We start from the raw sequence: 20583 nt of genomic DNA, 5'->3' as shown, positions 1-20583 counted from the left end.
ACCTGGTATAGAAGTCCTGGATGGCAGGAAGCTTGGTTCAATGAAGTACTGGGCTGTCGGAGGCAGAGGCACAAGCAATTGTCATACCAGGCAGTGATACAACCAGTCAGGATGCTCTCAATGGTGCATTTGTAGAACATTTTGACGAACTGAGGACGCATGCCAAATCTTTTCAGTCTCCTGAGGGAGAATAGGCTTTGTTGTGCCCTCTTCACAAATATCTTGGTGTGTTTGAACCATGATAGTTTGTTGGTGATGTTGACACCACGGAACTTGAAGCTCCCAACCTGCTCCACTACAGCCCAGTCGATGAGAATGGGGGCATGGCCGGTCCTCCTTTTCCGGTAGTCCACAATAATCTCTTTTGTCTTGATCACATTGAGGGAGAGGTTGTTATCCTGGCACCACACGGCCAGGTTTCTGACCACCTCCCTATAGGCTGTCTCATCGTTGTCGGTGATCAGGCCTACCACTGTTGTCTCGTCTGCAAACTTAAGTGTGTGGGAGTGTGGGAGTGTGGGCGTCGTGCCTGACCATACAGTCATGGGTGAACAGGGAGTACAGGAGCAGACTGAGCACTCACCCCTGAGGGTCCCCCGTATTGAGGATCAGCGTGGCAGATGTGTTGTTACCTACCCTTACCATCTGGGGGTGGCCCGTCAGGAAGACCAGGATCCAGTTGCAGAGGGAGGTGTTTGGTCCCAGGGTCATTAGCTTATTGATGAGCTTTGAGGGCACTATGGTATTCAACGCTGAACTGTAGTCAATGAATAGCATTCACACATAGGTTTTCCTTTTGTCCAGGTGGGAAAGGGCAGTGTGAAGTGCAATAGAGATTGCATGATTTGTGGATCTGTTGGGGTGGTATGCAAATTGTAGTGGGTCTAGTGTTTCTGGGATAATGGTGTTGATGTGAGTCATGACCAGCCTTTCAAAGCACTTCATGGCTACAGACATGAGTGCTACGGGTCGGTAATCGTTTAGGCAGGTTACCTGTGTGTTCTTGGGCACAGTGAAAATGGTGGTCTGCTTGAAACATGTTGGTATTACAGACTCAGTCAGGGACAGGTTGAAAATGTCAGTGAAGACAATTGCCATTTGTCCAGCGCATGCACGGAGTACAAGTCCTGGTAATCCGTCTGGCCCCGCGGCCTTGTGAATTTTGACCTGTTTTAAGTTCTTACTCACATCGGCTATGGAAAGTGTGGTCACACAGTCATCCTGAACAGCTGATGCTCTCATGCATGCTTCAGTGTTGCTTGCTTTGTAGCGAGCATAAAAGTCATTTAGTTTGTCTGGTAGGCTCGTGTCACTGGGCAGCTCTCGGCTGTGCTTCCGTTTGTGGTCTGTAATAGTTTGCAAGCCCTGCCACATCCGATTAGCGTTGAAGCCGGTGTAGTACGATTCAATCTTAGTCCTGTATTGATGCTTTGCCTGTTTGATGGTTTGTCTGAGGACATAGCGGGATTTCTTTTAAGTGTCCGGGTTAGAGTCATGCTCTTTGAAAGTGGCAGCTCTACCGTTTAGCTTAGTGCAGATGTAGCCTGTAATCCATGGCTTCTGTTTGGGGTATGTAGGTACAATCACTATAAGGACGACGTCATCAATGCACTTATTGATGAAGCCAGTGACTGATGTGGTGTACTCCTCAATGCCATCGGGAAGAATCCCGGAACATATTCCAGTTTGTGCTAGCTAGCAAAAAAGTTCTGTAGCTTAGCAACTGCATCATCTGACCACTTCTTTATTGACCGAGTCACTGATGCTCCCTGCTTTAGTTTCTGCTTACAAGCAGGAATCAGGAGGATATAATTACGGTCAGATTTGCCAAATGGAGGCCAAGCTTTTTACGTGTCTCTGTTTATGGACTAAAGGTTGGATAGAGTTTTTTCCCTCCGGTTGTACATTTAACATGCTGATAGAAATGAGGTAAAACTGATTTAAGTTTCCCTACATTAAGAACATGTTTATCTTTAATTCTATGTAAAACATTTATCTTTCATCAAAGTTTATGATGAGTGTTTCTGTTATTTGATGTGGCTCTCTGCAATTTCTCCGGATATTTTGGAGGCATTTCTGAACATGGCGCCAATGTAAACTGAGGTTTTTGGATATAAATATGAACTTTATCGAACAAAACATATATGTATTGTGTAACATGAAGTCCTATGACTGTCATCTGATGAAGATCATCAAAGGTTAGTGATTCATTTTATCTCTATTTCTGCTTTTTGTGACTCCTGTCTTTGGCTGGAAAAATGGCTGTGTTTTTCTGTGATTTGGCGGTGACCTAACATAATCGTTTGTGGTGCTTTCGCTGTAAAGCCTTTTTGAAATTGGACACTGTGGTGGGATTAACAAGAAGTGTATCTTCAAAATGGTGTGAAATACGTGTATGCTTGAGGAATTTTAATTATGAGATTTCTGTTGTTTGAATTTGGCGCCCTGCACTTTCACTGGCTGTTGTCATATCATCCCGTTAACGAGATTGCAGCCCTAAGAAGTATAACCAATTGTGCTATTGTGTGTGTTTTGTTTCGCATTATTCGTAACTTATTTTGTACATGTTTCTGCCACCGTCTCTTTTGACCGAAAAGAGCTTCTGTATATCAGGACAGCGATTACTCACCTCGTACTGGATGAAGATTTTTTCTTTAACGAGTCAAACGTGAAGGATTTACTTCAGACACCCTACAAGGCCCACATCCCTGTCCTTTGCAGGAGAAAGAGGCAGAGGTTTCCTTGAAAGGATCCGACTGCAAGTGCCTCTACCATCTACCAACTTCTTTGTCTTCAGAAATGCGATAGAACAGAGCTCGCTCTCACATGAACGCGCATGGTCAGCGCATGTTCAGCTCATGATAGACCTTACTCAATCCCCTCTCCTTTGGCCCCACTTCACAGTAGATGCATCAGACAAGGTTCTAAAGACTGGTAACATCTATTGGAAGCCGTAGGAAGTGCAAAATGACCCATATCCCACTGTGTATGTGATAGGTGATGAGTTGAAAACCTACAAACCTCAGATTTACCACTTCCTGGTTGGATTTTTTTCGCAGGTTTTTGCCTGCCATATAAGTTCTGTTATACTCACAGACATCATTCAAACAGTTTTAGAAACTTCAGAGTGTTTTCTATCCAAATGGACTAATAATATGCATATATTAGCAACTGGGACTGAGGAGCAGGCAGTTTACTCTGTGCACATCTGGGCACCTTTTCATCCACGCTACTCAATACTGCCCCTGAAGCCATAAGAAGTTAACCTTTTCTCAATAGGGGGTGCTGTTTGCACTTTGTAATAATTTCGATCCCAAATTAAACTGCCTCGTACTCAATTCTTGCTCGTACAATATGCATATTATTATTACTATTGGATAGAAAACACTATCTAGTTTCTAAAACCGTTTGAATTATTTCTCTGAGTGAAACAGAACTCATTCTGCAGCACATTTCCTGACCAGGAAGTGGAAAGTCTGAAATCGAGGCTCTATTCTTCTTCCTGCCTATAAATGGGCACGAGACCTATTAGTATACATGCACGTCATACACCTTCCCCTGGGTGTCAAGAGGCTGTGAGAGAAGAAATGAGGTGATTATCTTGGTCTGAGATGGAACAAAACATCTTGGAATGACATGTCCCCCATTTTCGGTACTCTGAAGAGCACGAGCTGGACAGTGGGATTGCATTTACGTCATTTAGCAGACGCTCATATCCAGAGCGACTTACAAATTGGAAAGTTCATACATATTCATCCTGGTCCCCCCGTGGGGTATGAACCCACAACCCTGGCGTTGCAAGTGCCATGTTCTACCAACTGAGCCACACGGGACACACGGGATTGCCTTTTGTTTAGCTGCCGTTATAGGCGACTATTATCTCCGGCTTTGAAATTATTTGATACATGTCACCATATCATCGTAAAGTATGTTTTTCAATATAGTTTCATCAGATTATTGAACATTTTTCGGAAAGTTTTGCCGTGTTCCGTTCGCTTCCGTTTGTTGACATGGAGAGATTCGAGGCACTTGGCTAGCGCGCTTGCTAAATGAAGAGGGAAACACGATGTTCTAAATCCAAACAACGACTGTTCTGGACAAAGGACACCTTGTCCAACATTCTGATGGAAGATCAGCAAAAGTAAGAAACATTTTATGATGCTATTTCATATATCTGTCGTAGTCGTCGGCGCCCAAGTGTTTCTGGCTATTGTGCTAAGCTAATATAACGCTACATTTCTTTTCGCTGTAAAACACTTAATAAATCGAAAATATTGGCTGGAATCACAAGATGCCTGTCTTTCATTTGCTGTACATTATGTATTTTTCAGAAAAGTTTTATGATGAGTAATTAGGTATTTGACGTTGGTGCCTGTAATTATTATGGCTGCTTTCGGTGCAATGTCTGATAGTAGCTGCAATGTAAACTATGATTTATACCTGAAATATGCACATTTTTCCAACAAAACATATGCTATACAATAAATATGTTATCAGACTGTCATCTGATGAAGTTGTTTCTTGGTTAGTGGCTATTTAATTCTTTATTTGGTCGAATTTGTGATAGCTACTGATGGAGTAAAAAACTGGTGGAGTTAAAAAAGTTGTGTCTTTTGCTAACGTGTTTAGCTAATAGATTTACATATTGTGTCTTCCCTGTAAAACATTTAAAAAATTGGACATGTTGGCTGGATTCACAAGATGTGTACCTTTCATATGCTGTATTGGACTTGTTAATGTGTGAAAGTTAAATATTTAAAAAAATATATATTTTGAATTTCGCGCCCTGCACTTGAAGTGGCTGTTGTCATAAGTGTACCGACGCCGGGCTGCAGCCATAAGAAGTTAATGAGGAATTGGTGAAGAGTGTAGTTCAGTAAACCAACAGGTATGCATGCCCATTATTATATTACAGAAAAATCCAAAGCACTCTTCAAATGTATCACAATTCAGAATTCCTTTAGCCTACTAAATATGCCTAATTGTTTCCAGGTATGAACTGAAAGAGAAGATTGCCCCTGGCATAAAAGGGAAGCTCCTAAAATGGATGAACACTACCACCAGTGAAATGTATACCTTCCTGGTCACAGTGCTGCTAATGGGGCAAGTAAACAAGGGCTCTGTGAGCAGTGGTGTAAAGTACTTAACCTGTCTAGGATCAGCGTGGCGCTAGCGGCACACCCCCCCCCCCCCCACTGAAAAACCAGTGCCGCGAAATTCAAAAAAAATATTTTTTTAAAATATTTAACTTTCACACATTAAAGTCCAATACAGCTAATGAAAGACACAGATCTTATGAATCCAGTCAACATTTCCGATTTTTAAAATGTTTTACAGGGAAGACACAATATGTAAAGATGTACATCTATTACCTAAAAACACATTAGCATAATCCACCATCTTTTATTTGTCCACCAACACCAGTAGCCATCACCAATTCGGCTAAACTAAGATATTTATAGCCCCTAACCAACAAAAAAACTCATTAGATGACAGTCTGATAACATATTTATGGTATGGGATAGGTTTTGTTAGAAAAAAGTGCATATTTCAGGTATATGGCATAGTTTACAATTGCACCCACCATCACAAATGGACTAGAATAATTACAATGAGCAACGTGTTTACCTAACTACTAATCATCAAACATTTCGTAAAAATACACAGCATACACGAATCGAAAGACACAGATCCTGTGAATACAGACAATATTTCAGATTTTCTAAGTGTCTTACAGCGAAAACACAATAAATCGTTATATTAGCTTAGCACATAGCAATTAGCAGCCCAGCATTGATTCTAGCCAAAGTGAGCGATAAAAGTCAACATCGCCAAAAGATATTAATTTTTTCACTAACCTTCTCAGAATTCTTCCGATGACACTCCTGTAACATCACATTACAACATGCATATACAGTTTGATCGAAAATGTTTATATTTAGCCACCAAAATCATGGTTAGACAATGTGAAATGTAGACAAGCTGGTAAAGAAAACGTCCTTGCGCCACTTAGACAGTGATCTACTCTTATACATAAATACTCATAAACGTGACTAAAAAATATAGGGTGGACAGGGATTGATAGACAATTTAATTCTTAATACAATTGCGTTATTACATTTTTTAATTTATCCTTACTTTTCAATACAGTTTGCGCCAAGCGAAGCTACGTCAAAAAACATGGCGTCCTAAGCCACTAAAATGTTTCGACAGAAACACGATTTATCATAATAAAAATGTCCTACCTTGAGCTGTTCTTCCATCAGTATCTTGGGCAAAGGATCCGTTCTTGGGAGAAATCGTCTTTTGGTGGAAAGCTGTCCTCTTGCCATGTGGAAATGTCAACTACGTTCGGGATGAACTGAAAAGCGTTCCCAACTTTTCACATCGTTGCAAAAATAAATGTCCCAAAATCGCACTAAACGGATATAAATTGCTATAAAACGCTTTAAATTAACTACTTTGTGATGTTTGTAACTCCTATAACGAGTGAAAAGATGACCGGAGAAATATAACAGGCTAAACTAACGCTTGGAACAGGAGAGGGTCGGTGTCTTCCACGCGCGTTACGCAGCAAGAAAAGACTTGCTAGCTAAAGGTTTTTTTCATTTGTAGGGCCTGTGAACGAGCAATCGAGCCCGTTGGAATCGTCATCACGTAAAGGCATCCAGGGGAAGACGTAAGAAGTGTCCGTATAGTCATAGCAACGACAGTGCCCGTTTAAATGACTTCAGAAAAGTGGCCAACGTTTCTCAAATCTGACTCCATGTCAGGGAAATTGCTGTAGAATGGGCTCTGTTCCACTTAGAGACAAAATTTCAACTCCTATAGAAACTATAGACTGTTTTCTATCCAATAATAATAATAATATGCATATTGTACGATCAAGGATTTTGTGGGAAGCCGTTTAAAAAATTAGCCACATTAGCATAAATAGTCTAAACAGCGCCCCCATCCCCAACAGGTTAACTAAAAATACTTTAAAGTACTACTTAAGTAGTACTGAATGGGACTGAATGGCGCCAGAGAAGATGGCTGCCGTTTTACGGGCTCTTAATTTAAAAAATCTAACACAGCGGTTGCATTAAGAACTAATGTATCTTTCATTTGCTGTCCAACCTGTATTTTTTAGTCAAGTTTATGATCAGTTACTGATTAGATTAGGTGCCTCTCCCAAGATTTCTCCCGACATTTTGTTGGCAGCTTGGCTACTATTCTCATTGTATAACCACCATTTGTGCCGCTAAATATGCACATTTTCGAACAAACTCTATATGTATTGTGTAATATGATGTTATAGGACTGTCATCTGAAGAAGTTTGAGAAGGTTAGTGAAAAAATTAATATCTTTTGCTGGTTTATTCGTTATCGCTATTGTTGGCTTGAATCAATGCTGTTGTGTGGTTGGCTATTGTAGTATGCTAATATAATGCTATATTGTGTTTTCGCTGTAAAACACTTAAGAAATCTGAAATATTGGCTGGATTCACAAGATCTTTGTCTTTCATTTGCTGTATGCTGTGTATTTTTCATAAATGTTTTATGATGAGTATTTAGGTAATTCACGTTGGTCTCTGTAGTTATTCTAGTTGCTTTGGTGAGAGTTGTGATGGTGGCTGCAATGGTAAACTATGATTTATACCTGAAATATGCACATTTTTCTAACAAAACATATGCTATACAATAAATATGTTATCAGACTGTCATCTGATGAAGTTGTTTCTTGGTTAGTGACTATTATATCTTTATTTGGTCGAAATTGTGATAGCTACCTATGCAGGAAAAAAATGGTGGAAAAAAATGGTGGGAAAAAAAAGTTGTGTCTTTTGCTATTGTGGTTAGCTAATAGATTTACATATTGTGTCTTCACTGTAATTCTCTATGAAATATATTTCACTTTTGAATACAGAAGTTATGCTGGATAATGTAGCACGCTGCTAAGTAACTAGCTAGCTATCTAACTAATGTTTGCTAGCACCTCTGTCTATTTATTTCAATAAATAGACTTCACGGCTGTCTACATCCCTCCACACCCATTGTAGTTGTATTCACCGCATGTGACAAATAACATTTGATCAAATTTGATTTGATTTTGATTCTGACAATGATTCAACTCCTACTGACAATGACCTCAACTCCTACGGACACGGACGCAATTCTTACCGAGAGCGTCCTAATATGGACAGCATACACGAGGTCAGATTTTGGTTAGAGTTATTAACATGCTAATTCACAGGTGACTTTCAAACATGTCATTACAAAACATTAGTTACGTACTGGAACAAAAAAAACATCAGTAATTACACATGTGAAAAAACATTCAGCAAGGGGATGTGTCATCACACATTCCTTGTTCCAACTGTGTAGTAACTGATTGCGCTACAACCTTAATTACCATGTAATGACATAGTAACACCTAGGTAACTACCATGTTGTTACGGCAGAGGACGTTACCTGGAGACGGCACACAGATCAGTTACTGTTGAGTAGACCAACACCGACAGAACCAACAGTTTTGATTTTTATTTTATTTGAGTGGACCGAAACTGTTACTGGGTGACACCCTGACCCAGAAGTCATCGCCTAGGGGCTCACGGTCCCCTTCCAGGACTGTTGTTCAAAATGGGGACAAATAAAGTATGGGGAGGAGGATGTATTGGGGTTGTGCCGCAGAGCATCACGAGGGTTCTATATGTTGAGATGAGCACGTTCTAGATAATTGGTTGAACTGATTCCTGTCCACCGTCTCGTCATTATTGCATTGTTATAAAGACAGGGTTATAAAACTCACGAGACAGAACAACTAGCAAACTGAAAACGACAGATGCCAGTTAGAATATGATGTTGGGGCAGGACTGTGTGTGTAAGCATATTGCATGTACAGCATAGTGGATGTCTGTCTGTGTTTCAGTGGCGCTGTAGCTAACTGCTTTTGTTATCCAGTTCATCACATCACTATCAGGCCACAGAGGGACAAGTGTGGGTGGGAGGGTGGTTGGATGGCTGTGCGTGTGTATGTATATGTCTCTCTGTGTGTGTGTGTGTGTGTGTGTGTGTGTGTGTGTGTGTGTGTGTGTGTGTGTGTGTGTGTGTGTGTGTGTGTGTGTGTGTGTGTGTGTGTGTGTGTGTGTGACAGAGACAGAGACAGAGAGAGCTACCGGGTGTGCAGGATTTTGTGTTATTCTAACATGCCTGATTCTACTAATCAGCTACTCCTCAGGACCTACATTAGCTGAATCAGGTGTGTTAGTGTAGGGCTGGAGCAAAAGCCAAACCCATCCAGTAGCTCTCCATGAAGACAAGATACTCTGTGAGCCCCACGTTCCCTCTGCCCGCCCTTCTCCCTTCCTTCTCTCTCTCTCCCTCTCTCTTACCTTTCTCTCCCTCCCCCTCTTTCTCCCTTTCTCCCCCTCCCTCTATTCTTCCCTTCTCCCTCTCTCCTCTTTCCTCCACCTTCTTTCTCCCTCTTCTCTCTCTCCCTCATCTCTTCCCTCTACCTCTTCCTCCCTCTCTCTTTCTCTCCCCCTGACCTTCGCTGTGACAGCTGATGAATCGGAGAGTCTGGGAGACACCAGGCTTCGCCTCCGTCACACCCCGTTAATATGCATGCAAATGTAGCACTTGACATTTCACTACTGCACCGCATAGAGGGTACTAGGAGAGGGATGGAGTTGTGTGGTGTGGGGAAGGGACAAAGAGAGGGACAGAGGGAGTTAGTGAGGTAAGGAGTGAGGGAGGGAGGACAGGAAGGGGGCCGGGGGTGGGCAGTGCATTTAGAGATGGGATAGAGCAAGGGAGTAGGAAAGGGGGATAGAGAAAGAGAGAGTGAATGGGCAGAGAGGGGAGCTGTGGGGAGAGGGGGGATAGTGAGAGGGACAGGATAGGGCAGTTAGAGAGGGGAGAGAGGGAGGGGATGGAATGATGGAGGGGGGAAGTAATAGAGGGTCAGATAGAGGGACAGACAGGGTAGTGCAGTTAGAGGGGACAGAGAGAAGGAGGAATTCAGGGAACGTACAGAGAGATGGGACATAGAGAGGGGACAGAGAGAACAGATGGAGGAAGAGGGGAGAAAGAGAGAAAGCAGCACAGCTGGGAAGGGGACAGAGAAAGGGAGTGAGGGAGATGGGAAGAAGGGCGAGTGGAGTGAGTAAAATATAGGGAGTGAGGGAGGGAACAGAGTGAGAGAGGGTGAGAGAGAGACGTGATAGTTCAGTTAGCGGGGGGACAAAGAAAGGGAGGGAGTGAGGGAGGGAATAAGAGAGGGCATGAGATAGGGGACTGAGAGAGGCAGAGAGAAGGAGTGAGGGAGGGAACGAGAGCGGGACAGACAGAGTGGACAGAGAGGGGAGGAGGGGGACAGAGAGAGGGGGTGAGGGAACATAGGAGGGAGGAAGACAGAGAGAGGACAAAGAGGGAGATGGAGATGAGAGAGGTACAGGGGAGAGCACTTAGAGAAGTTACAGAGGGAGGAAGGTAGTGAAGGAGGGGACAGAGAGAGGGGGAGAGGGATTGAGTAAGAGAGGGTAAGAGAGAAGGACTGGGTAGTGCAGTTAGAGAGGGAAAAGAGGGAGGCAGTGAGAAACGTAATGTACTAGTGCACAACCATTAACATGAACCAGAATACAGACCCCATTTAGTAAAACTCTATGCATCATGAGCACAGCCAAGATGGATACACTCTCTCTCACACACACACACACACACACACACACACACACACACACACACACACACACACACACACACACACACACACACACACACACACACACACACACACACACACACACACACACACACAGAGAGGAGGGGAGTGAGAGGGAGTACTGTAAGAGACGGGACAGAGAGAGGGAATGATAGAGGAGACACGCACTGCCCCTCCCATTCTAGCCCGGCAGTCTGCGCATATGGGGTGGTGACACGGTGAGTAAATTTGTGTCTCAGATCTCCTGTGGGTCTCAGAGATAAATCCTGGCCTGGATGACCTTTGATAGAGGCCTCACAATGGAGGAAGCACAATGTAAATCTAACGCTGCAATTGTGTTCACCCCTTACCTAATGCATCTGTGGGGACCTGGGGGAGGGAGGGACAGACAGACAGAGACGAAGAGAGACAGAACAACAGAGAGAGAGAGAGACGAAAATAAAGAGAGCGAGAGAGAGTGAGCGAGAGAGTGAGAGACAGAGATAGCAAGTGAGTGAGAGAGAGAAAGACAGAGATTGGTCTCCCAAATTGACTCAGAGTCTAACCTCAGTCTCCTGCTAACAATCTCACTGATGGACAGATAAGAGGAAAAGGAGAGGCAGAGAAGGAGATGGTTAAGTAAAGTAAAGGGGAAACTTTTAAATGTGCCTTTAGAGGCCAACAATTCAAAACTCATCTTCAAACAAAAGTAATTTAGGTCAAAAGAGTTCAATAGAGGGACTAACAGTATTGATAGTTAGCAATAAAAACTGTACCAAAGAGGCACAGAATAAGTTAGAGGAAAACAAAAATAACTTATTCAAGAAAGATCAAGAGTAATATATTATAAAAATTAAGCAGCGGTCTAAGGCACTGCATTGCAGTCTTGCGGCATCAGTACAGCCTGGATTCCCATAGGACGTCAGTTGAACAGTGTTTCCTCCGACACATTGGTACAGCTGGAGGATACATGATTCGCGAGCCCATTAGGGAGTTGTTTGGGGTGAAAAAGGGCGTAAAAACTACAACAAAAACAACAATAACATTTAATTAGCATGCGGTTGTAAGTTACAATAACATTTCCCAGGACATAGACATATCTGATATTGACAGAAAGCTTAAATTCTTGTTAATCTAACTGCACTGTCCAATTTGCAGTAGCTATTACAGTGAACTAATACCATTAGTGTTTGGTTAGTGTTTGAAGAGAGTTTACAGTTTTGAACTTGAAAAGTTATTAATAAACCAGTTAGGCACATGTGAGCAGTTTTGATACATTTTTTTTTACAGAAATGCAGTAGCTATTACAGCGAACGAATACCATGCTATTGTTTGACGAGAGTGCACAGTTTTGAACTGAAAGTTATTAATAAACCAATTAGGCACATGTGGGCAGTATTGATAACAAACATTTCACTGGATCAGTCTAAAACTTTGCACATACACTGCTGCCATCTAGTGCCCAAAATCTAAATTGCAACTGGGCTGGAATAATATATTATGGCCTTGCATTTCAAAGATGATGGTACAAAAATACAAAAAATGTGTTGTTTTTTTCTTTGTATTATCTTTTACCAGATCTAAGGTGGTATATTCTCCTATTCACATTTCCACAAACTTCAAAGTATTTCCTTTCAAATGGTATCAAGAATATGCATATCCTTGCTTCGGGGTCTGAGCTACCGGCAGTAAGATTTGGGTATGTCATTTTAGGCGTATCGGTATTAAGCATATGTTTTCGTTCACTAACCGAAGTTAATTGTAAGGATTTTTTTCTATTAATAATGTAACATTTGCCTCCCTAGTGGCGCAGCGGTCTAAGGCACTGCATTGCAGTCTTGCGGCATCAGTACAGCCTGGATTCCCATAGGACGTCAGTTGAACAGTGTTTCCTCCGACACATTGGTACAGCTGGAGGATACATGATTCGCGAGCCCATTAGGGAGTTGTTTGGGGTGAAAAAGGGCGTAAAAACTACAACAAAAACAACAATAACATTTAAAATTAAGAATAACAATGTTAAATTAACAGCTGTACAAAAAGACTCATGTGAAGGCCAAATTACAGAGGAGGAACTTCTTGATGCAATTAAAGCCTTTAAGTCCAGGAAAACTCCAAGGCTGGATGGCATACCAGTTGAGGTATATCAGTCCTTTTTTGATGTACTCAGAAGACAATTATTAGCATATTTTAACCACTCCTATACAAATGGTAGATTATCATATATTCAACAAGAAGGTATGATTTCAATATTACCGAAACAGGGCCGAGGTGGTAAATATAAAGATCCTGTCACACCTGCTCCCGCTCTCCCTCTCGCCCTCTCTGTCACCATCATTACGCGCATCAGCGCTCATTGGACTCACAAGGACTCCTTCATGTTTTGATTGCCTTCCCTCTATCTGTCTGTTTCCTCTGTTTCATTCCCGTGTCAGCATTATTGTCGTTTCCGTTTCCCCTGTCCAGACGCTGTCCATAGTCTGTTCCTGTCCGTGGTTATTAAATGTTCACTCTCTTTACCTGCTTCTCGCCTCCAGCGTTGACCCTTACAGATCCAGTCCATAAAAAAATTGGAGGCCCCTCACACTTCAGTGTTGTGACGCAAAAATTCTATCAAAATGCATAGCACATAGAATTAAAAAGGTATTATCGGATATTATTCATCCTAATCAGACATTTTTTTTTTGCATGGACGATACATTGGTGAAAATATTAGACAAGTACTGGAAACATAGAACACTATGAAAAATCTAGGAAACCAGGCCTGGTATTCATAGCTGACTTTGAAAAGGCTTTTTATAAAGTATGACTGGAATTTACAGTGCATTCGGAAAGTATTCAGCCCTTAACGTTTTCCACATTTTGTTACGTTACAGCCTTATTCCAAAATGGATTTGAAAAAATCCTCATCAATCTACAGACAATAACCCATGATGTCAACTCAAAAACATGTTTTGAGAAATGTTTTCAAATATATTAAAATAAAAACTTCTCTGCAGATCCTCTCAAGCTCTATCAGGTTGGACAGAGAGCATTGCTGCACAGCTATTTTCAGTTTTCTCCAGAGATGTTAGATCGGGTTCAAGACCGGCCTCTGGCTGGGCCACTCAAGGACATTCAGAGACTTATACCGAAGCCATTCCTGCGTTGTCTTGGCTGTGTGCATAGAGTCGTTGTCCTGTTGGACGGTGAACCTTCGCCCCAGTCTGAGGTTCTGAGCGCTCTGGAGCAAGTTTTCATCAAGGATCTCTCTGCACTTTGCTCTTTCACTCTATCATGACTATTCTCCCAGTCCCTACCACTGAAAAACATCCCCACAGCATGATGCTGCCACCACATGCTTCACCGTAGGGATGGTGCCAGTTTTCATCCAGACTTGACGCTTGGCATTCAGGCCAAATAGTTCAATCTTGGCTTTATCAGACCAGAGAATCTTGTTTTTCCATGGTCAAAGAGTCCTTTATTAACCTGTTGAGGATGGGGGCGCTGTTGTGACTATTTATGCTAATCGTGTAATTTTTGAAACGGCTTCCCACAAAATTCTTGATCGTACAATATGCATATTATTATTATTATTGGATAGAAAACAGTCTATAGTTTCTATAGGAGTTGAAATTTTGTCTCTAAGTGGAACAGAGCCCATTCTACAGCAATTTCCCTGACATGGAGTCAGATTTCAGAAATGTTGGCCCCTGATCTGGAGTCAGTTAAAAGGGCACTGTTATTGCTATGAGTATACGGACACTGCTTACGTCTTCCCCTGGATGCCTTTACGTGATGACGATTTGAATGGGGTCGATTGCGCGTTCACAGGCACTATAAATTAAAAAAACCTGTAGCTAGCAAGTCTTTTCTTGCTGCGTAATGCGCCTGGAGGACATCACCCGCACTTGTTCCAAGCATTAGTGGAGGGAGTAATATTACTCTGGTCATGTTTCTACTCGTTATGGGAGTTAAAAACATCATAAGGTAGTTAATTTAAAGCGTTTTATAGCAATTTATATCCGTTTAGTGCGATTTTGGGACATTTATTTCTGAAACGCTGTGAATTGCTGGGCACGCTTCCAGTTCATCCCGAACGCAGTTGGCATTTCCACATGGCAAGAGGACAGCTTTCCACCAAAAGACGATTGGACCCAAGAAAGGATCCTTTGCCCAAGATACTGATGGAAGAACAGCTCAAAGTAGGACATTTTTATTATGATAAATCGTGTTTCTGTCGAAAAATGTTAGTGGCTTAGGACGCCATGTTTTTTGACGTAGCTTCGCTTGGCGCAAACTGTATTGAAAAGTAAGGATAATTTAAAAAATGTAATTCCGCGATTGTATTAAGAATTAAATTGTCTATCAATCCCTGTCCACCCTATATTTTTTAGTCACGTTTATGAGTATTTATGTATAAGAGTAGATCACTGTCTAATATGGCGCACGGACATTTTCTCACCAGCTGGGCTACATTTCACATTGTCTAACCATGATTTTGGTGGCTAAATATAAACATTTTCGATCAAACTCTATATGGATTGTGTAATATGATGTTACAGGAGTGTCATCTGAAGAATTCTGAGAAGGTTAGTGAAAAAATTAATATATTTTGGCGATGTTGACTTTTATCGCTCACTTTGGCTAGAATCAATGCTGGGCTGCTATGTGCTATGTGCTATGCTAATATAACGATTTATTGTGTTTTCGCTGTAAGACACTTCGAAAATCTGAAATATTGTCTGTATTCACAGGATCTGTGTCTTTCGATTCGTGTATGCTGTGTATTTTTACGAAATGTTTGATGATTAGTAAGTAGGTAAACACGTTGCTCTATGTAGTTTTTCTAGTCCATTTGTGACGGTGGGTGCAATTGTAACCTATGCCATCTACCTGAAATATGCACTTTTTTCTAACAAAACCTATCCCATACCATAAATATGTTATCAGACTGTCATCTGATGAGTTTTTTTCTTGGTTAGGGGCTATAAATATCTTAGTTTAGCCGAATTGGTGATAGCTACTGGTGTTGGTGGACAAATAAAAGATGGTGGATTATGCTAATGTGTTTTTAGGTAATAGATGTACATCTTTACATATTGTGTCTTCCCTGTAAAACATTTTAAAAATCGGACATGTTGGCTGGATTCACAAGATCTGTGTCTTTCATTAGCTGTATTGGACTTTAATGTGTGAAAGTTAAATATTTTAAAAATATATTTTTTTTGAATTTCGCGGCACTGGTTTTTCAGTGGGGGTGGGGGGGGAGTGCCGCTAGCGGCACCTTCATCCTAGACAGGTTAAGTCCCTTTTGGAAAACTCCAAGCGAGATGTCATGTGCCTTTTACAGAGGAGTGGCTTCCGTCTGGCCACTCTACCATAAAAGCCTGATTGGTGGAGTGCTGCAGAGATGGTTGCCCTTCTGGAAGGTTCTCCCATCTCCACAAAGGAACTCTGGAGCTCTGTCAGAGTGACCATCAGGTTCTTGGTCACCTCCCTGACTAAGGCCTTCTCCCCCGATTGCTCAGTTTGGCAGAGCAACCAGCCCTAGGAAGAGTCTTGGTGGTCCCAAACTTCATCTATTTAAGAATGATGGACATGTGTGTGCCTTTCCAAATCATGTCCAGTCAATTGAATTTATCACAGGTGGACTCCAATCAAATAATTTTTTTAAACTGCAAAAATCTGTAAAAACCTGTTTTTCTTTGTCATTATGCGGTATTTTTGTGTAGATTATGGGGTACTGTTTAATGAATTTTAGAATAAGGCTGTAACGTAACAAAATGAGGAAAAAGTCAAGGGGTATGAATACTTTCTGAAAGCACTGTATGTGTTTATTATGGCCATCTAAATGTTAGCTATTAAAATCAGATCCAACAATAATATCAAGGGGCTAGAAATCCAGGGCTTCAAAACAAATGTATCATTGTATGCTGATGATACATGTTTTCATTTAAATCCACAATTCGGTTCATAGAAGATCTAGATACATTTCTAAGCTCTCTGGATTACAAAAATTAAAAAATGACTGAGTAGTTTACCAATAAAATTGTCTGACAGTGAAGTGGACATACTTGGTACTCATATCCCGAAATAAATAAATGATATCACTAGTATATTTTAATATAAAGTTAGCAAAAATAGATAAGATCTTGCTACCATGGAAAGGAAAATACCTGTCTATTTGTGGAAAAATCACCCTGATTAACTCTTTAGTCATATCCCAGTTTACCTACTTGCTTATGGTCTTGCCTACACCTAACAACTTGTTTTTGAAATGATATGAGAAAAACTATTCAATTTTTTTGGGAGTGGCAAGCCAGACAAAATTTAACGGGCCTATGTATGTAATTAATATTAATTCCGAGGGCAGAAATTATTAAATATTTAAGCATTAGACCTCTCACTAAAGTCATACAAAAGCTATACCTAAATCGGAACTGGTTCTCTAGCAGATTAGTAAGAATGGCTCACACCGTGTTCAAGAATGGCCTTTTTCCCTTTATTCAGATTACAACTTTTGGTTATTTAAAAATTAAATAATCTCTAATATCGCTATTTTTAAAACAAGCCATAAAAAGTTGGTTGCAAGTTCAATTTAATCCACCAGAAAAGACAGTACACATATTACAACAAATATAATGGTTAAACTCAAATATAGTCATTGATATGTACTAATTACGCAAATTATTTATACTAATTATTATCAAATATACTCATTATTTTTGTATTAAAAATGTTTTTAACAGTATAATCTTTTAAAATATATCATAAATCGGACTCCTGGAGTTATGTCACCCATGCAGCTAACAAAAATATATGGAAATGTCTGCTCTGTCCAAAATTACAACCAAAAATGGAAGAGGCAAAAGGAAGGGGGAGAAAGTGAGGAACTTGTCTGTCACCCCTGCATTAAAGACCAAAATTGGCGAAAGAAAATTGTGATAAATAAAAAAGTATACCAGTTTCATTTAAGGACCAAAAAATGGACAGATGTGCCATACAGATTGCAAAATAGCTGGTTTTCAAGGCACATGGTTTATGAACTGATAAACAAGATGATGCCTGATTCAAAACTCAGAGACAGAATCATTTGATTATTTATTTTGATACTGTCCATATGTAGCTTGGTTTTGGTCGCAGGAATAACTGAAGAATTGCTACATTTACTATGCAAATAGCACCGCTGGGTAATCTGAAAAGTCATAGTCAATCAATCAATAACATAATACTCCTAGCAAAAAATATTATCTTTAATTTACAATCTGTAGAAACTATGAGACTAGAAAGTTTCAGAACTTTTGTGAAACATCACAGCCCAGTTGACAGATATATGGCAACTAGAAATCAAAACTGGATGGTGTTCAGAGACAGGAGGGAGATGAGACAGAGTGTTACTGACCGGCATGGAGGAGTCCTCTGTGTTGGTGCCTTAGGATAGAGCAGGTAAGGAGAAGAGGTGGGGGAGGAGATGGACAAGTAGAGAAAGAGGGAAAGAGAGGAGGAGTATTACTGACCAGTGGGGCGTCCTCCTCTATGTTGGTGCTGTAAGGCAGGTTGGTGAAGATGGGGTCCATGTCCTGGACATCAGTGATGGTGATTGCCAAGTTAGACAGACTGGATAGAGGCCGCTTCTTATCCTGGTCCTGATGGAGAGAGCAGATCAAACACAAGCATGGTCACACCTTGGTCATGTTCACTAGGAAGAAAACAGACTGAAACAGGCAGGGATTACCGGGACTTGCTCCTTTTCATTTTTAAAACATTATGCGACACTGTGCCCTACTGAACACCATCCTGCCTTGTTACGTTATTTTTTTTAAAACTGTGTGTGTAAGCTTATCTGTACTTTGTGTGTTCCCTCACCGTGGCATTGACCGTGAGCTGGTAGGCCGAGGTGGTCTCGTAGTCCAGAGCCCTGGTGACAGTGACCGTACCACGGGCTCCATCGATGGAGAAAAAGGGAGAAGGGGGCTGGAAGGAGAAGAGCACACTTCCCCCTGTGCCTTGGTCTGGGTCTGTGGCATTCACCTGGTACACTGAGGTGCCCACTGGAGTGTTCTGGAACCCAGGGAGAGACAGGCACACAGATTGGCATACAGTCATTGTTCTGTAGTATGAAGGGTTCTTCAAAAGATGGATGGATGACTCTATGTCGAAACACTGAATTGAGACAGATTACTGTTCTGCAGATTTAATGATGAATTGGCCACATTTGCAGCCAAGCACCAACTCATCTATGTCCTTTTTCTTCTCAACTAATTAACAAGATCTGACCAATGAGAATGAAGCAAAGTAGTAACTGGGGAAATAATGAAATACGATTACCATTCACAACAACTGATTCCTCACATTTTAGAACTACACAGAAGTGTCTTAGAAAATAACAGATCCCAGTATGAAAAAAAAGATAGATGTTATTTAACCTTTATTTAACTAGGCAAGTCAGTTAAGAACAAACTCTTATTTGCTATGACGGCCTACACCAGCCAAACCCGGACGACACTGGGCCAATTGTGAGCCACCCTATGGGACTCCCAATAATGTACAGTTGTGATACAGCCTGGAATTGAACCAGGGTGTCTGTAGTGATGCCTCAAGCCCTGAGATGTAATACCTTAGACCGCTGCACCACTCGGGAGCCCCAAAATAATCATTTTTTAAAACTCAACAGTGATCTAATGTCAAGATGAGTCCATGTCTCACACAATTCAGTGTGTAGACCCAAGACTCATTTCCTTAATTCCAAATGATGGGAGAGATCAGCACCATAAGTTAGATGTTGCCAATCTTTCCCATTCATTAGGGGTTGAGAGGGGGGAGCTCCCTTGTCCATGCAAAGGAGATGGTCAGTCTATAACTTGGGTGGCTGGAGACTTTGACAATGGTTTCCTCTGACACCGTCTGGTATAGAGGTCCTGGATGGCAATGAGCTCGGCCACAGCGATGTACTGGGCTGAATGCACTACCCTCTGTAGCACATTGCGGTCAGATACCAAGCAGTTGCCATGCCAAGCGGTGATGCAGCCAGTCAAGATGCTTTCAATGGCGAAGCTGTATAACTTTTTGAGAATCTGAGGGCCCATGACGAATCTGAGGGAGAAGAGGCAATGTCGCGTCCTCTTCATGACTGCATTGGTGTGTGTGGACCATGATAAATCCTTAGTGATGTGGACACTGAGGAAGCTCTCAACCTGCTCCACTACAGCCTCATCGATGTTGATGGGGTTGTCCTCGGCTCTCCATTTCCTATTGTCCATGATCAGCTCCTTTGTCTTGCTGACGTTGAGGCCAGGTCTCTGACCTCCCTGTAGGCTTCATCATTGTCCATACTATTTACTCTCTTGGTAAATAGTATGCTCTACAGCTTATCATGAGGTATTCTAACTCAGGCGAGTAGAACCTTGAGACTTCCTTAATATTAAAGATCGCACACCAGCTGTAGTCAACAAAAAGGCACCAGCCCCCTCCCCTGAGTTTCCCTGATGCCACCGTTCTGTCCTGCCGATGTATAGAAAAAAACAGCTCGATTTATATTTACCATGTCCTTGTTCTTGTTCTTTAGATCACGTTGATAGGATAGTCTCGAAAGGAGCTCATCCAGTTTATTCTGCAGTGATTGCACGTTCGCCAATAGAACAGAGTGTAGAGGCGATTTATCCACTCTCCGATGTATTCTCGTCAGGCATGCCGCAACGCCAGCCTCTATAGAGCCGTCTCCTCCTTCTTCGAGGGTCGGGGATTTGGGCCTGGTCCAGGATAAGAAATATGTCTTTCGCCTCTGACTCATTGAAGAAGAAGTCCTCGTCCAAATCGAGGTTAGTGATGGCTGTTATGATGTCCAGAAGCTCTTTACCATCATAGGAAATTATGACGGAAACATTATCTACAAAACAAGTTAAGATCAGCGCAAAAAG

At 41.5% G+C, this 20583-nt stretch overlaps 1 protein-coding gene across 1 annotated transcript in view; it reads right to left on the bottom strand.

Annotated features, from left to right (window-relative positions):
• The window catches only part of LOC129835970 (cadherin-23-like), a 717892-nt gene that overhangs the window by 357087 nt on the left and 340222 nt on the right, over positions 1–20583 (bottom strand). The window contains exons 7-8 of the mRNA XM_055901677.1: positions 18533–18727; positions 18184–18312 (exon numbers count right to left, since the gene is read on the bottom strand). Of these exons, the coding sequence (XP_055757652.1) occupies positions 18184–18312; positions 18533–18727 (324 nt within the window). The remainder of the gene's footprint in view (positions 1–18183; positions 18313–18532; positions 18728–20583) is intronic.

The sequence above is a fragment of the Salvelinus fontinalis genome, chromosome 37, assembly GCF_029448725.1.
Source record: "Salvelinus fontinalis isolate EN_2023a chromosome 37, ASM2944872v1, whole genome shotgun sequence".
NCBI lineage: Eukaryota > Metazoa > Chordata > Actinopteri > Salmoniformes > Salmonidae > Salvelinus > Salvelinus fontinalis.
The sequence above is the reverse complement of the archived record's forward strand: the minus strand, read 5'-3'. Positions and strand labels throughout refer to the sequence as shown.